The sequence below is a fragment of the Lagenorhynchus albirostris genome, chromosome 2, assembly GCF_949774975.1.
Source record: "Lagenorhynchus albirostris chromosome 2, mLagAlb1.1, whole genome shotgun sequence".
In the NCBI taxonomy this organism is placed as follows: Eukaryota; Metazoa; Chordata; class Mammalia; order Artiodactyla; family Delphinidae; genus Lagenorhynchus; species Lagenorhynchus albirostris.
The window spans coordinates 105,439,108-105,464,044 of NC_083096.1; the positions used below are offsets into that span (position 1 = coordinate 105,439,108).

Sequence of the window (24,937 nt, forward strand, 5' to 3'; positions counted from 1 at the left end):
CAAAATAAAAGAGTCAAAAAGAAATGTATCCTCATTTCCAACGTGCTAGCATTAGAAGTGAATAAGCTGATTAGGAGTAAGTCTCCACTGCTGAAATAGCAGCTCTGGGTAAGATGATCCAGTAAGGAGTAGAGTCTTGCTTACAACAGAAGTGAAGGGAAAATACTGTAAGAGGAGTGAGCCTGATCATTGCTGGCACTGCTACAACGTACAGCCTACTTATTTGTAATGACAGTTTAAAACAAATTTGGCTACTTCTACTTGGCTTTCCCTTGAACCACTAAAGTTGGTCAGTAGCAGTCAAGCCATATTATAAGAGGAGATTTTTATCCATTACCTCCACTATAATGAAAGAAGGAAAATTATAGGTGGTGAGTAGAGACCAATAGTTATGCCACTACTTCTTTCTTATCTATTGACCTCTTAATAAATAGACTTCTCCTTTAAAAGCCTGTGTGTTTTGAATGTTTAATCGGATCACTCGTGAGTGCTGATTAAAGATTGCCTTTGTTCCTATAGCTAAACTCAGAGGTCATTTTGAGCAATATAGAATAAATAAAAGTAGAGCAGCTCTGGTTGAAGATGTGCCTCTTCCCAAATGGCCTTCCCCTCATATCCCAATCCCATGCCATGTATTCCCTAACATACCTACCAGGAACTTAAGGGTCCTATGGGAAAATCACTGATTTAAACAGTGGAGAAGATCAGTCTGAGATAGCTCAAGAACACACGCCAATGTGAAACTTTTAATTTCTTCAGTGACTGTTGTGGAATGGACTTTGAATTAAGAATCAACAAACGTGTAACTTATATTCAGCATAAGCACTTATTTACCAAGTAACCCCTGGAAGACATTTAATTTATCTGATCTTGTTTTTACTCATCTGTAATATGTGAATATACCCTCTCTCTCAAAGACTGATTCTAAAAATTAAAGGGCACCATAAGTGTGGAAGAATCCTAGAAAATATATGATGTTATTGTAAGGTATTATCACTGCTGAGGACAGAATCTATTTGGAGAGAGGAACAAAGGTATATGTTAATAGGTATCAGATAGTAAAAACTGTCACTAAACATATAAGCAACTAAGATTTCTTCTACGAAATCAGACAAGTGTTCTCTGTAAATTACTTTCCCCTGCTGTCAAGTAAGGTCCAATAATCATACACTTCTTTTGACCTTTATCTCACTACATAGAATCACATGATTTTTAATAAATGCCAAAAAAGTTGCATTCTGAGTCAAACTAGGTTATCTCTTCATTTAAATTTTTATTTAATTCAGTTCTAATGAGAGAAGATTGACAGTTTTAAAAAATGATATCTAAAACATCTGAAACATAGTCCCTGGACACGTTTCCAAAATTACACTAGAGTGATTATCCCTAGGATTGACACACTTAGAGAAATTCTGGCCTCTGCTAGCATTATCCCTCTTCCTATATTCAGCAGATATTTTAAATTCGCCATAAAGGAAGAGGCCTTCTTGGTAGGATATATATATCTTTCAGGTTGTTTTTCAACAGTGAATGATAAGGTTTCACCAACTGATTCAACTACACATTCCTTTTACCCATAGGCTAATAAACTCTTTGCTTGGTGTACAAAATCTTCCATAATCAGAAACTACCTGGTGATTGCCAGATTGTGATATGTGTATCGAAACTGTGATAGGTAATATAATTAAAACACAACTCTCTAAAACCCTGGTAAGAAAGAAAGGAGGTTTAGGTTCTTCTGCATATGTGTTTCATTTCTATTAAATGAATGAAATATGAAAAAATAAATAAAAACACATAACATATTCTTACAAATGTTTCAATTTTCCATATTTTATAGACTGAGAAATTAAAAATGAGAGGCATTTGGGGATCAATTTTAGTTAGTAAGGAAACCAGACAGCTGTAACCTAGAAGGCTCAAGATTATAGGCCAGTGTAAAAAATAGTGAGAATTTATCAATACTTTCCTTGCATCCACTGTTATGGAATCACCACGACCACCATTCCACACCCAACCCTCTAGCCAAGGTTGACCCAGTCGAGGAAACATCAGCAGTGTGAATGATGCAGGGCTGACAGGCTCCCTCAGAACGCCCAGGCAGTTTTCCTACTGACAAAGCCCTCTCCCATATTGTACCCTCCAGATTCTCACAGTGATCATCTGTGACCAAAAAATATTCCATTTCACCATTTAAGGAAGTAGTTCATCTCTTAATAACTGTCTCAGCAGTTTAAACTGCCACCAACTGTGTAGATTCACCATTGCACTATCATAGGTCAGTGAAATCCACACCTATCCAAATTATTCTTTAAGAAACTACCTATTACAGACTGAATATCTGTGTTCTCCCACCCACTCAAATTCATATATTGAAGCCCTAACTCCTGTGTACCTATATGGAGATGGGGCTTCTAAGGAAATAATTAAGGTTAAATAAGGTAATAAGGGTGGGGCCCTGCCCTGATGTGATAGGATTAGTGTCCTTATAAGAAGAACACCAGAGAGTGAGCTCTCTCCTTCCACCTTCCTTTTACCTCCCTGCCCCCCAGCCCCATGCACTTAAAAAGAACATCACTGGAGCACACAGTGGAAAAGTGCCTATCTACAACCCAAGGACCCAAGGTAAGAGCTCTCACCAGACACCAACCTTGCTGGCATTTTGATCTTGCAGAACTGTGAGAAAACAAATCTTTGCTGTTTAAACCACCCAGTTTGTGGTATCTTGTTATGGTAGTCTGAGAAGACTAACACACTATCTCTATTACTAAATGTTCCCAACTACCTCTCATTTTCAGAAAGTGTACTTTGCTGAATTGTACCACATGAGAAACATTTCATTGAACATACAGGGAAATCAGATTCATGAAAAGTGCTTTGTATTAAAAGCATTATTTATAATCATTTGCAGTCAAGCTGCCTTGTAAAAATTCTGCTTACCCTTGAAGAGTAATGTACTCTCGGGAGCTTTCAGCCCAACAGCCACTCAGCATCGCAGCAAAATAACTAGATCTTGCACTTAAAATGGCTCTAAAGGGAAGAGGGGGAAAAAACACAGGCAAACATTTATGCACAATGCAAAATGTTATTCTTTATGAAACTCTTCATCTTTACCTCTTAAAACATGATAACAATCTATCCGTCTTAACTGTATTCACTGGTAGATTTTAATAATACAAATTATAAGCCTATACTTATACCAAAGAATTTTGATTCCTTGATTAAAACATTAATTCCAATGTCCTTTTCATCTTTTTATTTTTTTTTCTCTCTCTCTCTTTTTTTTTTTTTTTGGCTGCGCCATGCACTTGAGGGATCTCAGTTCCCTGACCTGGGACTCAATCTGGGTCACAGCAGTGAAAGCCCAGAATCCTAACCACTAGGCTACCAGGGAACTCCCACTTAATTTTTTCTCTTGAAAGCTCTTAAATTTTAGTAACAATTTCCATGAGTAAGAGAGTAATAAATCATTTACAAATGGAGAAATAAAGACCAAACGATGTCATGTAACATGTTGAGGAAACATTAGTAAGAGACTAGAACTCTAAAGGTCCTGAGCTCCAGTTCAAAACTCACCATAATTATGCTCAAGAATAGCTACTTAGCTATCTCTTAAGTTTGAGAAAATGACAGTAAAAATATTTTCTTTTGAATGTCCATTCTATCTTCCCAGATAGAATGCTAATTCATCCATTCTTTCACTCAACAAATACCTAATGACTTCTATTCTGTGCTAGGCACTATTCTAGGGAATATAACAGTAAATGAGATATAGAGAAAATGTGAATATTCTAGTGGAGGTTGGGAGGGAAAAGTAGAGGGGGAGAGGAATAAGAGAAAGACACTTCTGGCAATGGCTTACTAGGTTGTCACAGACCAACCCTCCTGCTGAATAGCTTGGAAATATATATATATATATATATATATATATATATAAAACATATATATATGTATTATTCTTTTTTTTTTTAAAGAAAGAAAGAAATCATGATTTGAAGTGATCCAAGTATATTTTAGGTTACTTTTTCCATTGAGGCAACTGCCAAATATGAAAGCAAAAGCAATGGTTGAGAGGCTAAGAAGCTAAACATAGCTTCTGACAATCTTCACAGGCTTGGAGGCACACAAATTGGAATTTGGGATCCAGCAATGAGGAGAGACTTTGGTGGATGCCCCAGGATTCCAGTTGGACTCTGAAAGGTCTACACCTTAGGAAGAAGAATGAACAGGAAATAGACAAGCCCTTATTAGAACTGAAGTCCAGCTTTTAATGAGCTCAATTCCTGACTGGATTAAAGTGATCTCCACCTAGCCTAAATGCTTTCCAGAAGCAAAAGGAAATCTTGTCTTCATTAAAATTACATCATCCAGACTATTAAATTATTTCTATAAATTTTCAATAAAATATCCAAAGATAATCAGGCATAATAATGAATAGCTATAAATGAAGGAAAAGAATTTCATTTACACTATTAGCAAACAAGGTCAAATACACAGGAACAAATATAACAAAAAAGTACAAGACCTCTACATTAAAAGCTATAAAACATTGCTGAGATAATTTACAAAGACCTAAGAGAGAGCTAAACTGTGCTCATGGATTTGAAGACCCAAAACTGTTAACATGTCCATTCTGCCTAAATTAATTTCTAGATTCAATGCAGTCTTGATCAAGCTTTTTTAGTGGTACTGGAACTGGAGGTTTGGAGGGGAAAAAATGAATGTTGACAGTTAACCTCACACCATAACACAAAAATTAACTCAAAATGGATCAAAACCTAAACATAAAAGCTAATACTATAATATCGCTAGAAAAAACACAGGTGAAAATCTTTGCAACTCTGAGTAGGCAAAGATTTCTTGGGAACCAAAAAGCATGAACCAATTTTTCAAAAAAAAACATAAAAAATTAAATTTTAACAAAATTTAAAACTTCAGTCCTTTTAAAGCCACTTTTAAGAAAATGGAACGATGAGCAAAATGTTGGGAAAAAATATTTGCAGAACGTATATCTGCCAAACAACTGAATCCATAATATATAAAGAACTATACAACTCAGTATAAGAACATAAGCAATCCTACTAAAAAATGGGCACACTCACACAAAAAATTATCAGATAAGAGCCAAATTGATTTAAATAGTTTTACTACAAAACTCATGTTTATGGCTCGTTATAAAGAATAACATCACATCAAGTTTTGAGCATTAGATTAAAATTAGAAAAAGCTATGGTCAGAACAGTACATGATTCATTTTAAGGGGGAAAAAAGGTACATGTCTGTTTCTCAATAGTTAATGTATATTAAAATTTGTAACAAATCACTCCCTTTACGAGTGCTTTAAAAAAAATGGGTAAAAGATTTGAACAGAAACGTCATAAGATATGCAAATGGCCAATAAGCACATAATATGATGCTCAAAATTGCTAGTGATCAGGGTAATGCAAATTAAAACCACAATGTGATACCACTACACACCTACTAGAGTGGCAAATATTTAAAAGACCGACAACATTAAGTGGTGAGGAAAATATGGAAAAACTGGAACTCTTCACAGCATGTAGGTGGTAGTGTAAAATGGTATAACTTCTTTGGAGAAATGTTTCTCAATTTCATAAAAAGTTAACATACACTTAACATATGACCGAGCAATTCTACTCGTAGGAATTTACCCAACAGAAATGAAAATATATAATCACACAAATACTTGCACAAAAATGTTAATACCAGCTTTATTAATAATAGCTAAACACTGAAAACAACAAATATGTCCAACAGGAGAATGGTTAAATAAATTGTGGTGTATGCATACAATGCAGTATTACTCAGCAATAAAAACTGAATGAAACACTGATATACATAATACCCAAGGATGAAGCCCAAAAACATTATGCTGAGCAAACCAAGCTCAATAACATGTCTGAGTTCATTTATATGAAATTCTAGGACAGGTAAAATAAACTATAATTTAGAAAATACAGCAATAAGAAAACAAACAGCCCAATTAAAAAATGGGCAAAAAATATGAACAGAAAACTCACTAAAGAAATACAGATGACAAATAAGCATGTGAAACTCAGTTTTTGCCTGGGGCTAGAGAGAGGGAAGGTACTAATGGTAAATGGGCACAAGGGATTTAGGTGATGAAACTTCTCTGTATCTTGATTGTGGTGGGAGTTACCCAGGTTTATACATTAGTCAAAACTCACTAAATTGAACTTTCAAATGTGTGTATTTGATTGTATATGAATTCTAATTCAATAAATTTAACTTTAAAAAAGGATGAAAATAAAACTTAATAAAGAAAAGTGGCCGAACAACTCCTACGGAGCACCTACTGAACGCTGGCAGAAGACCTCAGACCTCCTAAAAGGCAAGGAACCCCCCACGTACCTGGTTAGGGCAAAAGAAAAAACTAAACAGAGACAAAAGGATAGGGACGGGTCCTGCACCAGCGGGAGAGAGCTGTCAAGGAGGAAAAGTGTCCACACACTAGGAAGCCCCTTCGCGGGTGGAGACTTCGGGAGGCGGAGTGGGGGAGCTTGGGAGCCGCGGAGGAGAACACAGCAACAGGGGTGCGGAGGGCAAAGCGGACAGATTCCAGCGCAGAGGATCGGGCCGACCGGCACTCACCAGCCGAGAGGCTTGTCTGCTCGCCCGCCGGGGCGGGCGGGACTGGGAGCTGAGGCTCCGGCTTTTGTCGGCGCGCCGGGAGAGGACTGAGGTTAGTGCACCGCGGCTGGCCGGGAGAGAGTCCGGGGAAAAGTCTGGACCTGCCGAAGAGGCAAGAGACTTTTACGTCCCTCTTTGTTTCCTGGGGCACGAGGAGAGGGGATTAAGAGCGCTGCTTGAGAGGGCTCCAGGGACGGGCGCGAGCCGCGGCTAAGATTGCGGAGCCCAGAGACGGACATGGGACGCTGAGGCCGCTGCTGCCGCCGTCAGGAGGCCTGTGTGCGAGCACAGGTCACTAGCCACACGCCCTTCCGGGGAGCCTGTGCAGCCCGCCACTGCCAGGGTCCCGGGATCCAGGGACGGCTCCCCCGGGAGAGCGCACGGCGCCCTCAGGCTGCAGCGTCACGCCGGCCTCTGCCGCTGCAGGCCCGCCCCGCACTCCGTGACCCTCCCTACCCCCCGGCCTGGGTGAGCCAGAGCCTCCGAATCAGCGGCTCCTTTAACCCCGTCCTGTCTGAGCAAAGAACAGACGCCCTCCGGTGACCTACACGCACAGGCGGGGCCAAATCCAAAGCTGAGCCCCTGGGAACTGTCAGAACAAAGAAGAGAAAGGGAAATCTCTCCCAGCAGCCTCAGAAGCAGCGGATTAAAGCTCCACAATCAACTTGATATACCCTGCATCTGTGGAATACCTGAATAGACAACGAATCATCCCAAATTAAGGAGCCCTGTGGATGAAAGGCTCTTGGTGCTGCAGCCAGGAGTCAGTGCTGTGCCTCTGAGGTGGGAGAGCCAACTTCAGGACACTGGTCCACAAGAGGCCTCCCAGCTGCACATAATATCAAACAGCAAAAATCTCCGAGAGATCTCCATCTCAACGCCAGCACCCAGCTTCACTCAACGACCAGCAAGCTACAGTGCTGGACATCCTATGCCAAACAACTAGCAAGACAGGAACACAACCCCACCCATTAGCAGAGAGGCTGCCCAAAATCATAGTAAGTCTACAGACACCCCAAAACACACCACCAGACGTGGACCTGCCCACCAGAAAGACAAGATCCAGCCTCATACACCAGAACACAGGCACTAGTACCCTCCACCAGGAAGCTTACACAACCCACTGAACCAACCTTAGCCACTGGGGACAGACACCAAAAACAACAGGAACTACGAACCTTCAGCCTGCAAAAAGAGGAGACCCCAAACACAGTAAGATAAGCAAAATGAAAAGACAGAAAAACACACAGCAGATGAAGGAGCAAGATAAAAACCCACCAGACCTAACAAATGAAGAGGAAATAGGCAGTCTACCTGAAAAAGAATTCAGAATAATGATAGTAAGGTTGATCCGAAATCTTGGAGATAGAATGGACAATAGAATGGACAAATTGCAAGAATCAGTTAACAAGGACCTAGAAGAACTAAAGATGAAACAAGAAAAGTGGCCTTTTATTACAGGCCAAGATGACTTCCTCAGTGAATTCAAATAAATATTTTAAAAACATATAAAATCAATCTTACTCATACACATTAAAAATGAATAAAATAGAAAGAAAATAAAAGAAATGCCTCCCAACTCATTTTATGAAGTCAACGTAAATTTAAGACCTCAACCTGACAAGGACATTATAAAAAATGGAAAGTTATAGGCCAACCTATCTCATAAATATACATAAAAAAATCTTAAACAAAATATTAGCAAACTGAATCCAGCAATAAACAGAATATATAAAACATCACAACCAAGTTGAAATTATTCCAGGAATGCAGGATTGCTTTAACGTTTCAAAATCAAGCAACATAATTTAGCACATTAACAAAATAAAGGAACAACACAAAAAAAGGATCATACACCATGATCAAGTTGTATTCATTCCAGGGTCACAAGGATAGTTCCACATACACAAATCAATCAATGTGATACACCACATCAACAAAAGAAAAGACATAAACCACATGATTATCTCAATAGATGCAGAAAAAGCATCTGATAAAATTCAACATCCATTCATGATAAAAAAAACTCTTGCCAAAATGGGTATAGAGGGAACATACCTCAACATAATAAAAGTCATTTATGACAAACCCACAGGCAAAATAATACTAAAGGGTGAAAAGCTGAAAGCCTTCCTGCTAAATTCTGGAACAAGACAACGATGCCCAATTCTATTCAACATAGTATTGGGAGCCCTAGTCACAGCAATCAGACAAGAAAAAGAAATAAAAGGTATCCAAATCAGAAAGGGAAGAGGTAAAATTCTCATTATATGCAAATGAATGATACTCTATATAAGAAACTGTAAAGACTCCATACAAAAACTATTAGAACTGATAAATGAATTCAGCAAGGTAGCAGGACACAAGATTAATATACAGAAATCTGCTGCATTTCTTTACACTAACAATGAAATATCAGAATGGGAAAGTAAAAAAAAAAAAAAAAAGCCTGTTTAAAATCACACTAAAAAACAAAAACCCTAGGATTAAACCTAACCAAGAAGGTGAAAGTCTTATACACTGAGAACTATAGAACATTGAAAAAGGAAATTGAAGAGGATTGAAGGAAATGGAAATATATCCATGCTCTTGGATTGGAAAAATTAATATTGTTAAAATGGCCACATTACCCAAAGCAGTCTACAGATTTAATGTGATCCCTATCAAATTACCCATGACATTTTTCACAAAACTAGAACAAATAATCCTAAAATTTATATGGAACCACAAAAGACTCAGAACTGCCAAAGCAATTCTGAGGAAAAAGAACAAAGCTGGAGGCATAACCCTTCCAGACTTCAGACAATACTACAAAACTACAGTAATCAAAACAGCATGGTATTGGCACAAAAAGAAACATAGATCAATGGAACAGAATAGAGAGCCCAGGAATAAACCCACACCTATGGTCAATTAATCTATGACAAAGGAGGCAAGAATAAAGAATGGAGAAAAGACAGTCTCTTCAGCAAGTGGTGTTGGGGAAGATGGACATCTGTATGTAAATCAATGAAGATAGAACACTCCCTCACACCATACATAAAAATAAACTCAAAATGGCATAAAGACTTAAATATAAGACATGACACCATAAAACTCCTAGAAGAGAATATAGGAAAAACATTCTCTGACATAAATCATAGCAATGTTTTCTTTGGTCAGTCTCCCCAGGCAAAAGAAATAAAAGCAAAAATAAACAAATGGGACCTAATCACACATCAGTTTTGCACAGCAAAGAAAACCATAAACAAAATGAAAAGACAACCTATGGACTGGGAAAAAATATTTGCAAATGATACAACTGACAGGGGTTTAATTTCCAAAATATATAAACAGCTGATACAACTCAGTAACAAAAAAACAAACAACCCAATCAAAAAAAAGGGCAGAATACCTAAATAGACATTTCTCCAAAGAAGACATACAGAAGGCCAACAGGCGCATGAAAAGATGCTCAACATTGCTAATTATCAGAGAAATGCAAATCAAAACTACAATGAGGTATCACCTCACACCTGTCAGAAATGGTTATCATCAAAAAGTCTACAAATAATAAATGCTAGAGAGGTTGTGGAGAAAAGAAAACCCTTCTACACTGTTGGTGGGGATATAAATTGGTGCAGCTACTACAGAAAACAGTAGGGAGGTTCTTTAAAAAAAGTAAAAATATGATCCAGCAATCTCACTCCTAGGCAACTGTCTGGAAAACAAAAGTGCTAATTCAAAAAGATACATGCACCCCAATGTTCATAGTGGCACTATTTACAATAGCCAAGACATGGAAGCAACCTAAGTGTCCATCAACAGATAAACGGATAAAGAAGACATGTTATCTATACACACACACACACTGGAATATTACTCAGCCATAAAAAAAGAATGAAATAATGCCATTTGCAGCAACATGGATGGACCTAGAGATTATCATACTCAGTGAAGTAAGTCAGACAAAGACAAATATTATATGAGACCACTTATATGTGGAATCTAAAAAGAGTACAAATGAACTCATTTACAAAACAGAAACAGACTCACAGACATAGAAAACAAACTTATGGTTACCAAAGGGGAAAGGAGGGGGAGGTAAGCTGGGAGTATGGGATTAAAAAAATAATAAAATAAAGGAGAAAAGCCATGTGATCATCACAATAGATACAGAAAAGCATTTGCAATTCTTATGACTTAAAAAATTTAGGAAATTTCAATCTAAGTCCCAGAAAGCTATTTTGTAGATATTGACAAAGTGATTCTCAAACTTATATGGAAAGGCAAAGAACCTAAAATAGCCAACACAATATTGAAAAAGAAGAACAGAGTTGGATGATTCACACTACCTGATTCCCAGAATTACTATACAGTTAAAGTACTCAAAACAGTATGCACTAGTGAAAGTAGAGACTCATTGATCAATGGAATAGAGAGGTCAGAAATAGACCTACACAAATACAATCAATTCAGTTTTGACAAAAGCACAGTGGCAATTCAGTAGAGAAAGGATAATCTTCTTAACAGTGGTCCTGGAGCAACTGGACATCCACATGTAAAAAAAATAAATGTAGATACAAACCTTATACCTCACATAAAAATTAACTAATTACCTCAAAATGGATCATAGATATAAATATAAAACCATAAACTTCTAGAAGAAAACAAAGGATCTTGGGTTTGATGATGAATTTAGATATAACATCAAACATATGATCCAAAAAAGAAAAAACTGATAAGCTGGATTCTATTAAAATTTAAAAATTTTGCTCTATAAAAGGCACTGTTAAGAGAATGAAAATCAAGGCACCAACTGGGAGAAAGTATTTGCAAAGCACATATCATATAAAGGACTTCTATGCAAAATATCCAAAGAATTCTTAAAATTCAATAGTAAGACAACAAACAACCTAACTTGACAATAAAAAAAAGATCTGAACCAAAAACTCTCAATAATATACAGATGGCAAATAAGCATATGAAAAGATCTTCAACATCACTTGCCATTAGGTAAATAAAAAGTGAAACAACAATAAGATACCAGTACATACCTATCTGAAAGACTAAAGTCCAAAAAACAAAAAATAATAAGAACAGTATCAACTGCTGATGAGGATAAGGACCAGAAAGAACTCTCACTCATTGCTAGTGGAAATGCAAGTGATAGAGCCACTTTGAAAGACAGTTTCAGTAAGACCTGAAAACTTATGTCCACACAAAAACTTGTACACAAATGTTTACAGCAGCTTTATTCATAATCACCAAACTAAGGCAACCATAATGTCCTTCAATAGGTGAACAGATAAAAAATGGTATATTCATTACAACTGAATACTACTCAGTGATTAAAAAAAAAAAAGAATTAGCTATAAAGTCACACAAAAACATGAATGAAGAGTAAATGCATATTGCTAAATGAAAGAAATCAGTCCCAAAAGGCTACATGTTATATGACTCTATTCAAATGACATTCTAGAAAAGGCAAAACTATGGAAATAGTAAAAAAAAAAAAAAAAAAAGCCAGAGGGTTGGGGAGGGGGAAAACCTGAAGAGACTGATCAAAGGGGATTTTTAGTTGAAAATGTCTGTATGATACTGTAATGGTAGATGTAGGACAATATCCATTTATAAAAACCCACAGAGGTTTCTCGTGCTTCAGTGCGGCCCGCACTTTTCATATGTCGCCTCGGGAGTGCTAGCCTCGTGAAGAAGCTCAGGGTAAAGGCGCAGCCACCAAAGCAGAAGTGAGAGTGACTTGACGCCGGGAGGAAGACCCCAAAGAGGCCGTGGCCACAGGAGGCCGGAGGCCAGAGGCTGTCACCCTTCCCTGAGGGCTTCGACTGGGCCCCTCAGTCTGCACAACAGCTGAGCACTGCCCACTTAATGCACCCCATCCTGCCTCAAGTGGCTGACCCAGTCATCCTGCTGCCAGAATGAGGTGAAGTCTGAAAACTGCTCAGCAGGACCAGGCATAGAACAGGCCTCGTCTCCTGTTCTCACTCACCAATGACCACCACCTTGATAATTCCATGTGGCTGACAGGGTCTTGGTGCTCCAGCCTGGTGTCAGGACTAAGCCTCTAAGGTGAGAGAGCCGAGTTCAGGACACTGGACCACCAGAGACCTCCCAGCCCCATGTAATATCAATCTGCAAGAGCTCTCCCAGCAATCTCTGTCTCAACCCTAAGACCCAGCTCCACCCAATGGCCAGCAAGCTACAGTGCTGGACACCCTATGCCAAACAACTAGCAAGGCAGGAACACACCCCACCCATTAGCAGAGAGGCTGCCTAAAATCATACTAAATTCACAAACATCCCAAAACACACCACCGGACATGGGCAATGAACCAACCTCAACCACTGGGGGCAGACACTAAAAACAATGGGAACTATGAATGTGCAGCCTGCGAAAAGGAGACCCCAAACACAATAAGTTAAGCAAAATGAGAAAACAGAGAAATATGCAGCAGGTGAAGGAGCAAGGTAAAAACCCACCAGACCAAACAAATGAAGAGGGAATAGGCAGTCTACCTGAAAAAGAATTCAGACTAATGACAGTAAAATGATCCAAAACCTTAGAAATAGAATGGAGAAAATATAAGAAATGCTAAAAAAGGACCTAGAAGAACTAAAGAGCAAACAAACAATGATGAACAACACAATAAATGAAATTTAAAATTCTCTAGAAGGAACCAGTAACAGAATAACTGCAGCAGAAGAATGGATAAGTGACCTGAAAGATAAAATAGTGGAAATAACTACCGCAGAGCAGAATAAAGAAAAAAGAATGAAAAGAATTGAGGACAGTCTCAGAGACCTCTGGAACAACATTACATGCACCAACATTTGAATTATAGGTGTCCCAGATTAAGAAGAGAAAAAGAAAGGGACTGAGAAGATATTTGAAGAGATTATAGTCGAAAACTTCCCTAACATGGGAAAGGATAGAGTCAATCATGTCCAGGAAACGCAGACAGTCTTATACAGGATAAACCCAAGGAGAAACACGCCAAGACACATAATAATCAAACTATCAAAAATTAAATACAAAGAAAAAATATTAAAAGCAGCAAGGGAAAAGCAACAAATAACATACAAGGGAATTCCTATAAGGTTAACAGCTGAGCTTTAAGCAAAAACACTACAAGCCAGAAGGGAGTGGCAGGATATATTTAAAGTGATGAAAGGGAAAAACCTCCAACCAAGATTACTCTATCCAGCAAGAATCTCATTCAGATTTGATGAAGAAATTAAAAGCTTTACAGACAAGCAAAATCTAAGAGAATTCAGCACGACCAAACCACCTTTACAACAAATGCTAAAGGAACTTCTCTAGGCAGGAAACACAACAGAAGGAAAAGACCTACAAAAACAAACCCAAAACAATTAAGAAAATGGTCATAGGAACATACATATTGATAATAACTTTGAATGTAAATGGATTGAATGCCACAACCAAAAGACACAGACTGGCTGAATAGATACAAAAACAAGAGCCGTATATATGCTGTCTACAAGAGACCCACTTCAGACCTATGGACACATACAGACTGAAAGTGGAGGAATGGGAAAAAATATTCCATGCAAATGGAAATCAAAAGAAAGCTGGAGTAACAATTCTCATATCAGACAAAATAGATATTAAAATAAAGACTATTACAAGAGACAAAGAAGGACACTACATAATGATCAAGGAATCAATCCAAGAAGATATAACAATTGTAAATATTTATGCACCCAACATAGGAGCACCTCAATACATAAGGCAAATGATAACAGCCATAAAGGGGGAAATCGACAGTAACACAATCATAGCAGGGGACTTTAACACCCCACTTTCACCAATGGACAGATCATCCAAAATGAAAATAAATAAGGAAACACAAGCTTTAAATGATACATTAAACAAGATGGACTTGATATTTATAGGACATTCCATCCAAAAACAACAGAATACACTTTCTTCTCAAGTGCTCATGGTACATTCCCCAGGATAGATCATATCTTAGGTCACAAATCAAGCCTTGGTAAATTTAAGAAAACTGAAATCGTATCAAGTATCTTTTCCTATCACAATGCTGTGATACTAGATATCAATTACAGGAAAAAATACAAACACATGGAGGCTAAACAATATGCTACTAAATAACCAAGAGATCAATGAAGAAATCAAAGAGGAAATCAAAAAATACCTAGAGACAAATGACAATGAAAACATGACGACCCAAAACCTATGGGATGCAGCAAAAGCAGTTCTAAAGAGGGAAGTTTATAGCAATACAATCCTATCTCAAGAAAGAAGAAAAATCTCAAATAAACAACCTAACTTTACACCTAAAGCATTTAGAGAGAGAAGAACAAAAAAACCCCAAAGTTAGCAGAAGGAAAGAAATCATAAAGACCAGAAGAAAAATAAATGGAAAAGAAATGAAGGAAACAATAGCAAATATCAATAAAACTAAAAGGTTCTTTACAAAGATAAACAAAATTGGTAAACCATCAGCCAGACTCATCAAGAAATACAGGGAGAAGAATCAAGTCAATAGAATTAGAAATGAAAAAGGAAAAGTAACAACTGACACTGCAGAAATACAAAGGATCATGAGAGATTACTACAAGCAACTATATGCCAATTAAATGGACAACCTGGAAGAAATGGACAAATTCTTAGAAAAGCACAACCTTCCGAGACTGACCCAGGAAGAAATAGAATATAAACAGACCAATCACAAGCACTGAAATTGAAACGGTGATTAAAAATCTTCCAACAAACAAAAGCCCAGGACCAGATGGCTTCACAGGCGAATTCTATCAAACATTTAGAGAAGAGCTAACACCTATCCTTCTCAAACTCTTACAAAATATAGCAGAGGGAGGAACACTCCCAAACTCATTCTATGAGGTCACCATCATCCTGATACCAAAACTAGACATGTCACAAAGAAAGAAAACTACAGGCCAATATCAGTGATGAACATAGATGCAAAAATCCTCAACAAAATACTAGCAAACAGAAACCAACAGCACATTAAAAGGATCATACACCATGATCAGGCAGGGTTTATTCCAGGAATGCAAGGATTCTTCAGTATATGCAAATCAATCAATGTGATACACCAAATTAACAAAATGAAGGATAAAAACCATATGATAATCTCAATAGATGCACAAAAAGCTTTCGACAAAATTCAACACCCATTTATGATAAAAACCCTCCAGAAAGTAGGCATAGAGGGAACTGACCCCAACATAATTAAGGCCATATATGACAAACCCACAGCCAACATCGTTCTCAATGGTGAAAAACTGAAACCATTTCCTCTAAGATCAGGAACAAGACAAGGTTGCCCACTCTCACCACTATTATTCAACACAGCTTGGAAGTTTTAGCCACAGCAATCAGAAAAGAAAAAGGGAATAAAGGAAAAATAAATAAATAAAAAATAAAAGGAATCCAAATCGGAGAAGAAGCAGTAAAAAGCTGTTACTGTTTGCGGATGACATGATACTACACATAGAGAATCCTAAAAATGCTACCAGAAACTACTAGAGCTAATCAATGAATTTGGTAAAGTAGCAGGATAGAAAATTAATGCACAGCATTTCTTGCATTTTTGTTGTTGCACTAACAACGTAAAATCTGAAAGAGAAATTAAGGAACACTCCCATTTACCACTGCAACAAAAAGAATAAAATACCTAGGAATAAATCTACCCAAGGAGACAGAAGACCTGTATGCAGAAAACTATAAGACAATGATGAAAGAAATTAAAGATGATACAAACAGATGGAGAGATATACCATGTTCTTGGATTGGAAAAATCAACATTGTGAAAATGACTATACTACCCAAAGCAATCTACAGGTTCAGTGCAATCCCTGTCAAACTACCAATGGCATTTTTCACAGAACTAGAATAAAAAAGTTCACAATTTGTATGGAAACACAAAAGACCCCGAATAGCCAAAGCAATCTTGAGAAAAAAAAACAGAGCTGGAGGAATGAGGTTCCCTGACATCAGACTATACTACAAAGCTAAAGTAATCAAGACAGTATGGTACTGGCACAAAAACAGAAATAGATCAATGGAACAGGAGAGAAAGCCCAGAGATAAACCCACGCACCTATGGTCACCTTATCTTTGATAATGAAGGCAAGAATATACAATGGAGAAAAGACGGCCTCTTCAACAAGTAGTGCTGGGAAACTGGACAGCTACATGTAAAAGAATGAAGTTATAACACTTCCTAACACCATACACAAAAATAAACTCAAAATGGATTAAAGGCCTACATGTAAGGCCAGACACTATAAAACTCTTAGAGGAAAACATAGGCAGAACACTCATGACCTAAATCACAGCAAGATCCTTTTTGACCCACCTCCTAGAGAAATGGAAATAAAAACAAAAATAAACAAATGGGACCTAATGAAACTTAAAAGCTTTTGCACAGCAAAGGAAACCATAAACAAGATGAAAAGACAACCCTCAGAATGGGAGAAAATATTTGCAAATGAAGCAACTGACAAAGAGTTAATCTCCAAAATATACAAGCCGCTCATGCAGCTCAATATCAAAAAAACAAACAACCCAATCCAAAAATGGGCAGAAGACCTAAATAGACATTTCTCCAAAGAAGACATACAGATGGCCAACAAACACATGAAAGGATGCTCCACGTCAGTAATCATTAGAGAAATGCAAATCAAAATGACAATGAGGTATCACCTCACACCAGTCAGAATGGCCATCATCAAAAAATCTACAAACAGGGCTTCCTGGTGGCGCAGTGGTTGAGAGTCCACCTGCCGATGCAGGGGACACGGGTTCGTGCCCCGGTCCGGGAAGATCCCACATGCCGCGGAGCGGCTGGGCCCATGAGCCATGGCCGCTGAGCCTGCGCGTCTGAAGCCTGTGCTCTGCAACGGGAGAGGCCACAACAGTGAGAGGCCCACGTACCACAAAAAAAAAAAAAAAAAATCTATAAACAGTAAATGCTGGAGAGGGTGTGGAGAAAAGGGAACCCTCTTACACTGTTAGTGAGAATGCAAATTGATACAGCCACTAGGGAGAACAGTATGGAGGTTCCTTAAAAAAGTAAAAATAGAACTACCATGTGACCCAGAAATCCCACTACTGGGCATATACCCTGAGAAAACCATAATCAAAAAGAGTCATGTACCACAATGTTCACAGCAGCTCTATTTACAATAACCAGCATATGGAAGCAGCCTCAGTGTCCATTGACAGATGAATGGAGAAAGAATATGAGGCACGCATATATAATGGAATATTACTCAGCCATAAAAGGAAACAAAATTGAGTTATTTGTAGTGAGGTGGATGGACCTAGAGTCTGTCATACAGAGTGAATAAGTCAGAAAGGAAAAACAAATACTGTATGCTAACACATATATATGGAATCTAAAAAAAAATGGTTCTGATGAACCTAGGGGCAGGACAGGAATAAAGATGCAGAGGCAGAGAATGGACCTGAGGACACAGGGAAGGGGAAGGGCAAGCTGGGACGAAGTGAGAGAGTATCACTGACATATATACACTACCAAACGTAAAATAGATAGCTAGTAGGAAGCAGCTGCATAGTACAGGGAGATCAGCTCGGTGCTTTGTGATCGCCTAGAGGGCTGGATAGGGAGGGTGGGAGGGAAATGAAAGAGGGAGGAGATATGGGGATATATGTATACATATAGGTGATTCACTTTGTTATATAGCAGAAACTAACACAACATTGTAAAGCAATTATACTCCAATAAAGATGTTTTTAAAAATACCCCACAGAACTCTATAGTACAAGTGAAACTTAATGTATGCTAATTAAAACAAGAACACTTAGGAGGAGGTCAGGAGATCCCAGGATGCAGACTGTGACAAAATTACCTAACTGTATTACAAATGTATGAAATAACCTCATTGAAGCGAGTGGGAGATGGAGGTACTGGCCTAAATAACTTTGGAAATGAGTATAGACTGTACGAATAAAGGCAAAGGAACTGTGTAGTACAAGCAGTGTACTCTAGTTCAGGAGTCCACAACCTTTCTGGCACCAGGGACTAGTTTCGTGGAAGGCAATTTTTCCACGGACTGGGGGTGGGGAGGGGATGGTTTTGGGATGATTCAAGCGCATTACATTTATTGTGCACTTTATTTCTATTATTACATTGTAATATATAATGAAATAATTATACAACTCACCATAACGCAGAATCACTGGGAGCCCTGAGCTTGTTTTCCTGCAACTGGATGGTCCCATCTGGGGGTGATGGGAGACAGTGACACCCAAAGTGTGTTGCTTATGTCCAGTCTACTCTGTAAGATGCAGCTTAATTGTCACTTACCACTCACTGATAGGGTTTTGATATGAGTCTGCAAGCAATTGATTTATTATGGTCTCTGTGCAGTCTAACCTCTTTGCTAATGATAATCTGTATTTGCAGCTGCTCCCCAGTGCTGGCATCACTGCCTCAGCTGCACCTCAGATCATCAGGCATTAGATTCTCATAAGGTGTGTGCAACCTAGATCCCTCGCATGTGCAGTTCACAGTAGGGTTCGTGCTCCTATGAGAATCTAATGCTGCTGCTGATCTGACAGGAGGCGGAACTCAGGCAGTAATGTGAGTGATGGGGAGCGGTTGTAAATACAGATGAAGCTTCACTCGCTCACTTGCCCGCCGCTCACCTCCTGCTGTGTGGCCCAGTTCCTAATGGGCCATGGACCAGTAACAGTCTGTGGCCCAGGGGTTGGGGACCCCTGCTCTAGTTGGTAAAGTTGTTTCCCATGCAGGTATGGATTAACAATTCTGAAACCACTATACATGAATACTGGAATTGAATGATTAAGTATTAGATGTTGGATGATGAAAGCCAGTTTCTCACTGCTATACTGGAAGATTACAGACAAGCAAGGAGGTAAGAGTAGGATGATCAATGTGTTAGTGTGGTCAGTGTTGGAGATCTCATGATGAATTCATTTTTAGCTTAATACAAATAAAGATGGTTTCATACAGAAATATTTATAGATATGTGCATATCTGAAGATTAATATATACACATATATTTCCTTGCTCTGTCAGCTGAGAGGATCTAAAAGAACTAGTAACAAGCACACCCAGTGTCCAAACAGTAGTTTCTAATACCATTAGAATAAAAGGAATCAGGGTTCATTAGAGAAATATTTGATTCTAGGACAGATGAGTCTAGAGTATCTTTTAGTGTCAGTAAGTAAGGAAATGCTACACACACACACACACACACACACACACACACACACACACACACTGATGGGGGGGGTTGTATGTCAAGAACCAATTGAAGGAGCTCCCATAACTAAAACTGGAACAATTTCAGTAAAAAATAAATAGGCCAAAATGCAAGATAAACCAAATTACAAACCAAAGTACCAAAATGAGCTGAAGTACAAAATATATATCCATGAGTACATGCTGACACACAGAAATGTTTGAATAAATAAAGAGGGGAGAAAAGACAAATTTCTTGTATAGAAGAATGTCAAATAATTTAGGTAGATACTATCCCCTCAAGAAGGTGGACCATAACTCCCCATCCTTTAAGTGTAGGCTATACACAGTGACTTACTTCTAGAGAGTACAGTATAGAACTGGGAGATGGGGGAGAGGGGAGTAACTTTACAGTGAAGAAACCAGACAAAAACTAGTGTAGCCAAGTGATCAAGGTTAACATAAACGGTGATAAGTCATGCTGATTACAGGTACCCTTGAAATGATGTAATAAGAATGGCAGTTTATCTTTGTGAACTTCCTCCCCAAAATTCATAACTCATTTAATCATGTGAAAAACATTAAGTAAACTACAACTGAGGGACATTCTACAAAATACTTGCCCAGGACTCCTCAAACTGTCAAGGTCATCAAAGACAAGGAAAGTCTGAGAAACTATCACAGCCAAGAGAAGCCTAAGGAAACATGACCACTACATGTAATGTGGTATCCTGGATGGGATTCTAGAATAGAAAAAAGACATTAGTCAAAAACTAATGAATTCTGAATAAACTATGGACGTTAGTGAATAATATTGTCTCAATATTGGTTCTTTCATTGTAACAAACGTACTATACTAAGATGCACACATAAGATGTTGATAATAAGGGAGCTGGGTGTGGGGGCATATGGGAATTCTCTGTACTCAGTTTTTCTGTAAATTTAAGTGTTCTAAAAATAAAGTATATTAAGAAAAAATTAGGGTTTCTGCTTCCACCCATGAAAGATAACAATTATGGGACTTGCCTCACCTCCATTAACAAGTAGGAAAGTGAATAAAATATGACACTGAAAAAAAAAGGCAGTACAGAACTCTGATCCTTAAGAGAAAGAAAACAAATGAGGCAAGCCCTACAATCATATTACTTTTCTTCCCAGAAACAATTAGATCATGGCACAGGGAAGGTAAACAGAAGCAGAGCCTAGTTGTCTTGCTGAGTTGAGAAGACAAATATGGGAGCTCGGGAAAATGAGTCAGCTGGAATTTACGGGGCACAGTACAATAGAAGAGGAACTTAAGAAAAAGAACTCCAAAAATTAGAGGAGGGATCCCGTTGAGCCTTCATCTGAACACAATCTGAGCACACATAGGGTAAAACTTCATGAAGCCCAGCAAAGAATAAAGGTCAGGGAGCTATAAGCCTGTTCATACAGGGCAGGAAGATCAAGTTCCTTCTGGCAAGGACTGAATACTGCTCCTAGGTTCCAGAAGGGTCACACTTCAGTAGAAGAGCTATCCACCCTTCAGAGTAAAGGCTACTCTAGAGCCACCATAAGTTTAAAAGCAAATCTCAAAAAGATGAAGATGATCCACAATAACTTAATTGCCTGCTAAAACAAACTTCAACACTTTTAAAAGAGAGACGACAAAATTCAAACACTCAACAGCATACTATTCATAATGTTCCGAATCTAATAAAAAATGATCAGGTATGTGAAGAAGTAGCAAAATATGAACTATAATCAGGAGAAAAATCAGTCAATAGAAATAGACCCAGAAATGAAAGAAATGATAGAGTTAGCAGAAAAAGCAGTTAAAAATGCTATTATACAGGGAGATCAGCTTGGTGCTTTGTGACCGCCTGGAGGGGTGGGATAGGGAGGGTGCGAGGGAGGGAGATGCAAGCGGGAAGAGATATGGGAACATATGTATATGTATAACTGATTCACTTTGTTATAAAGCAGAAACTAACACACCATTGTAAAGCAATTACACTCCAATAATAAATAAATAAATAAATAAATAAAACAGGAAAAAAAATGCTATTATAGGGGGCTTCCCTGGTGGCGCAGTGGTTGGGAGTCCGCCTGCCGATGCAGGGGACATGGGTTCATGCCCCGGTCCGGGAAGATCCCACATGCCGCGGAGCGGCTGGGCCCATGAGCCATGGCCGCTGAGCCTGCGCGTCTGGAGCCTGTGCATCTGGAGCCTGCGCTCCGTAACAGGAGAGGCCACAACAGTGAGAGGCCTGCGTACCGCAAAAAAAAAAAAAAAAATGCTATTATAGGGACTTCACTGGTGGCACTGTGGTTAAGAATCTGCCTGCCAATGCAGGGGACACAGGTTTGAGCCCTGGTCCGGAAGATACCACATGCCACGGAGCAAATAAGCCTGTGTACCACAACTACTGAGCCTGCGCTCTACAGCCCGCAAGCCACAACTACTGAGCTCATGTGCCACAACTACAGAAGCCTGCGTGCCTAGAGCCGGTGCTCTGCCGCAAGAGAAGCCACTGCAATGAGAAGCCTGTGCTCCACAAAGAAGACTAGCCCCCGCTCCTGCAACTAGAGAAAGCCCACGTGCAGCAACGAAGACCCAACACAGCCCAAAATAAATAAATAAAAAGTAAATAAATAAAATAAGATCTTATTATAGATACACTCAAGGATTTTTAAATAAGTAACATAATGAAGAGATCTTTTTAAAAACCTGACAAAACTTTTAGAGATGAAATATGCAATATCTGAAATGAAAAAAAGTTCATGAATGGACTAAAAAGATTAGATACTGAAGAAGAAAAGATTGGTGTACCTGTGTATATAGCAATACAAATTATCCAAATAAGACATAGGGAGAAAAAATAAACTGGTTAAAAAAAAAGGAGCTTAAGCGAGCTTGGGACTAACATAACATAATTGGAGTCCCATGTGGAAAGGAGAAAAAGAAGAGGATGGTAAGAAAACTTGAAAAAAATAACAGTTGTAGAATTTCCAAATTTCATAAAAACTACAAACTCACAGGTCCAAGAAGCTCAATAAATCATAAGCAGAATAAACAAAAGCACAAGATATAACCAAATTGCTAAAAACTAATTATAGAGAAAAAAACTGTAAAGCAGCCAAAGAAAAAGGTACATCAAATACTGACATGGAAAGCTACACATGATCACAGGCTTCTTGTTAGAGACAGCACAGCCAAGAAAACAATGAAATTACATGATTAAAGCACTGAAAGAAATACAAATCACAAATTTATAATTTTGTATTCAGCAAACCTATCTTTCAAAAATGGAGGCTAAATGAAGACTTTTCTGGACAAACAAAAGCTGAGAAAAGTCATTGCCAGCTGAACTCTATTACAAGAAATTTAAAGAAAGTTCTTTAGGCTGAAGGAAAATTATAACAGATAGAAACCTGGACCTACACAAAAGATTGAAAGTGTCAGAACTGGTAATATAACTAAAGTATAACTTTTTCCCTCATTTTTAAAATTACTTAAAAGATAATTGTTTAAAAAATTAATTACAATTTATAGTGGGGTTTTGAGTATATATAGAAGTGAAATGTATGGCAGCAATAACACAAGAGACAGAAGGGGGAAAATGTCCTAACATCATACATAAAGGTGTATAATATTAATTGAAGGTAAATGGTAGTAACAATGCATATTGCAAATCCTAAAGTAACTACTAAAAAAACAAAAACAACACACACACACAATATAGCCAATATGCCAATAGTGGAAATAAACTGCATTAAAAAATTTTTTTCTTGGGCTTCCCTGGTGGCACAGTGGTTGAGAGTCTGCCTGCCGATGCAGGGGACACGGGTTCATGCCCCGGTCCGGGAGGATCCCACATGCCACGGAGCGGCTGGGCCTGTAAGCCATGGCCGCTGAGCCTGCGCGTCCGGAGCCTGTGCTCCGCAACGGGAGAGGCCACAACAGCGAGAGGCCCGCGTACCGCAAAAAAAAAAAAAATTTTTTTTCTCAATTAATACAAAGAAAAGAAGAAAAGAGGAAAAAGAAAACAAAGAAAAAATGAAAACAAATAGTAGCCTTAAATTCCAACACATTAATACCTATATTACCATAAATAATCTAGATTCTCCAATTAAAAGGCAAGATTATGAGACCAGATAATAAAGGAGCAAGACATAACTATAGCTGTCTACAAAAAATTAATTTTAAACCCATTTAAAATACAAAGACACAGAGAGGCTAAAGGTAAAAGGATGAAAAAACATATACCATCTAAATGCTAATCATAAGAAAGCTGGAGTGGGATGCTAACTAGAATTATTGTGATGATCAGTTCATTATGTTAAACACCTGAAACTAATACAATGCTATATATCAATTATACCTCAATTTTTGAAAAGAAAGCAAGCTGGCGTGGCCCTATTAACATCAGACAAAAGACTTAACAACAGGAATATTACTTGGGGTAAAGACTAATATTTCATAATGAAAAAGGGGTCAATTCATCAAGAGGAAATAACAATCCTAAATGTGTGTGTACCAAATAACAAACCTTCAAAATATATGAAGCAAAACTGATAGAACTGAAGGGGGAAGTTGATACATTTACAATTATATTAGAGACATTCTTCTCAGTAATTAACAGAACAAGTAGACAAAAAGTCAGTTAAGGATATGGAAGACTTGAACTAAACATGCTAAACAGCATGTTTAAACTAAGCAGCATGCTAGCCGTTCCCATCTAAATAAGACAAAAAGCATCTGAGGCTTAACAATTACCCTGCCCTTAAGACAGAAACTTAGGAAACATTCCCATGTAATTCAGATACAAGCCTAAGTTTAAAAAATTATGCTGTAGATAGCATGGTGTATTAAAGATCTTCACCAGATTTTTCATTTTCCAACACATCAAAATTTTTTTCTCTTTTTGACTAAATTTAATCTCAACTGACAAGGCTGCTTCTGACTCTGTAGAGATGCCCTAATTTCCCCCTTGCTCTTGCTTTAGAGTACATTGCTATTCAATACTTCCTGATTTTAGCTG

The 24,937-nt window shown here is 38.1% G+C and overlaps 1 protein-coding gene across 3 annotated transcripts in view; it reads right to left on the minus strand.

The window, feature by feature from the left end:
- Window positions 1-24,937, minus strand: part of BTBD8 (BTB domain containing 8) — a 92,692-nt gene that overhangs the window by 40,082 nt on the left and 27,673 nt on the right. For all 3 annotated transcript variants that reach the window (XM_060142480.1, XM_060142479.1, XM_060142478.1), the window contains one exon: window positions 2,941-3,030. In XM_060142480.1, the coding sequence (XP_059998463.1) occupies window positions 2,941-3,030 (90 nt within the window). The remainder of the gene's footprint in view (window positions 1-2,940; window positions 3,031-24,937) is intronic.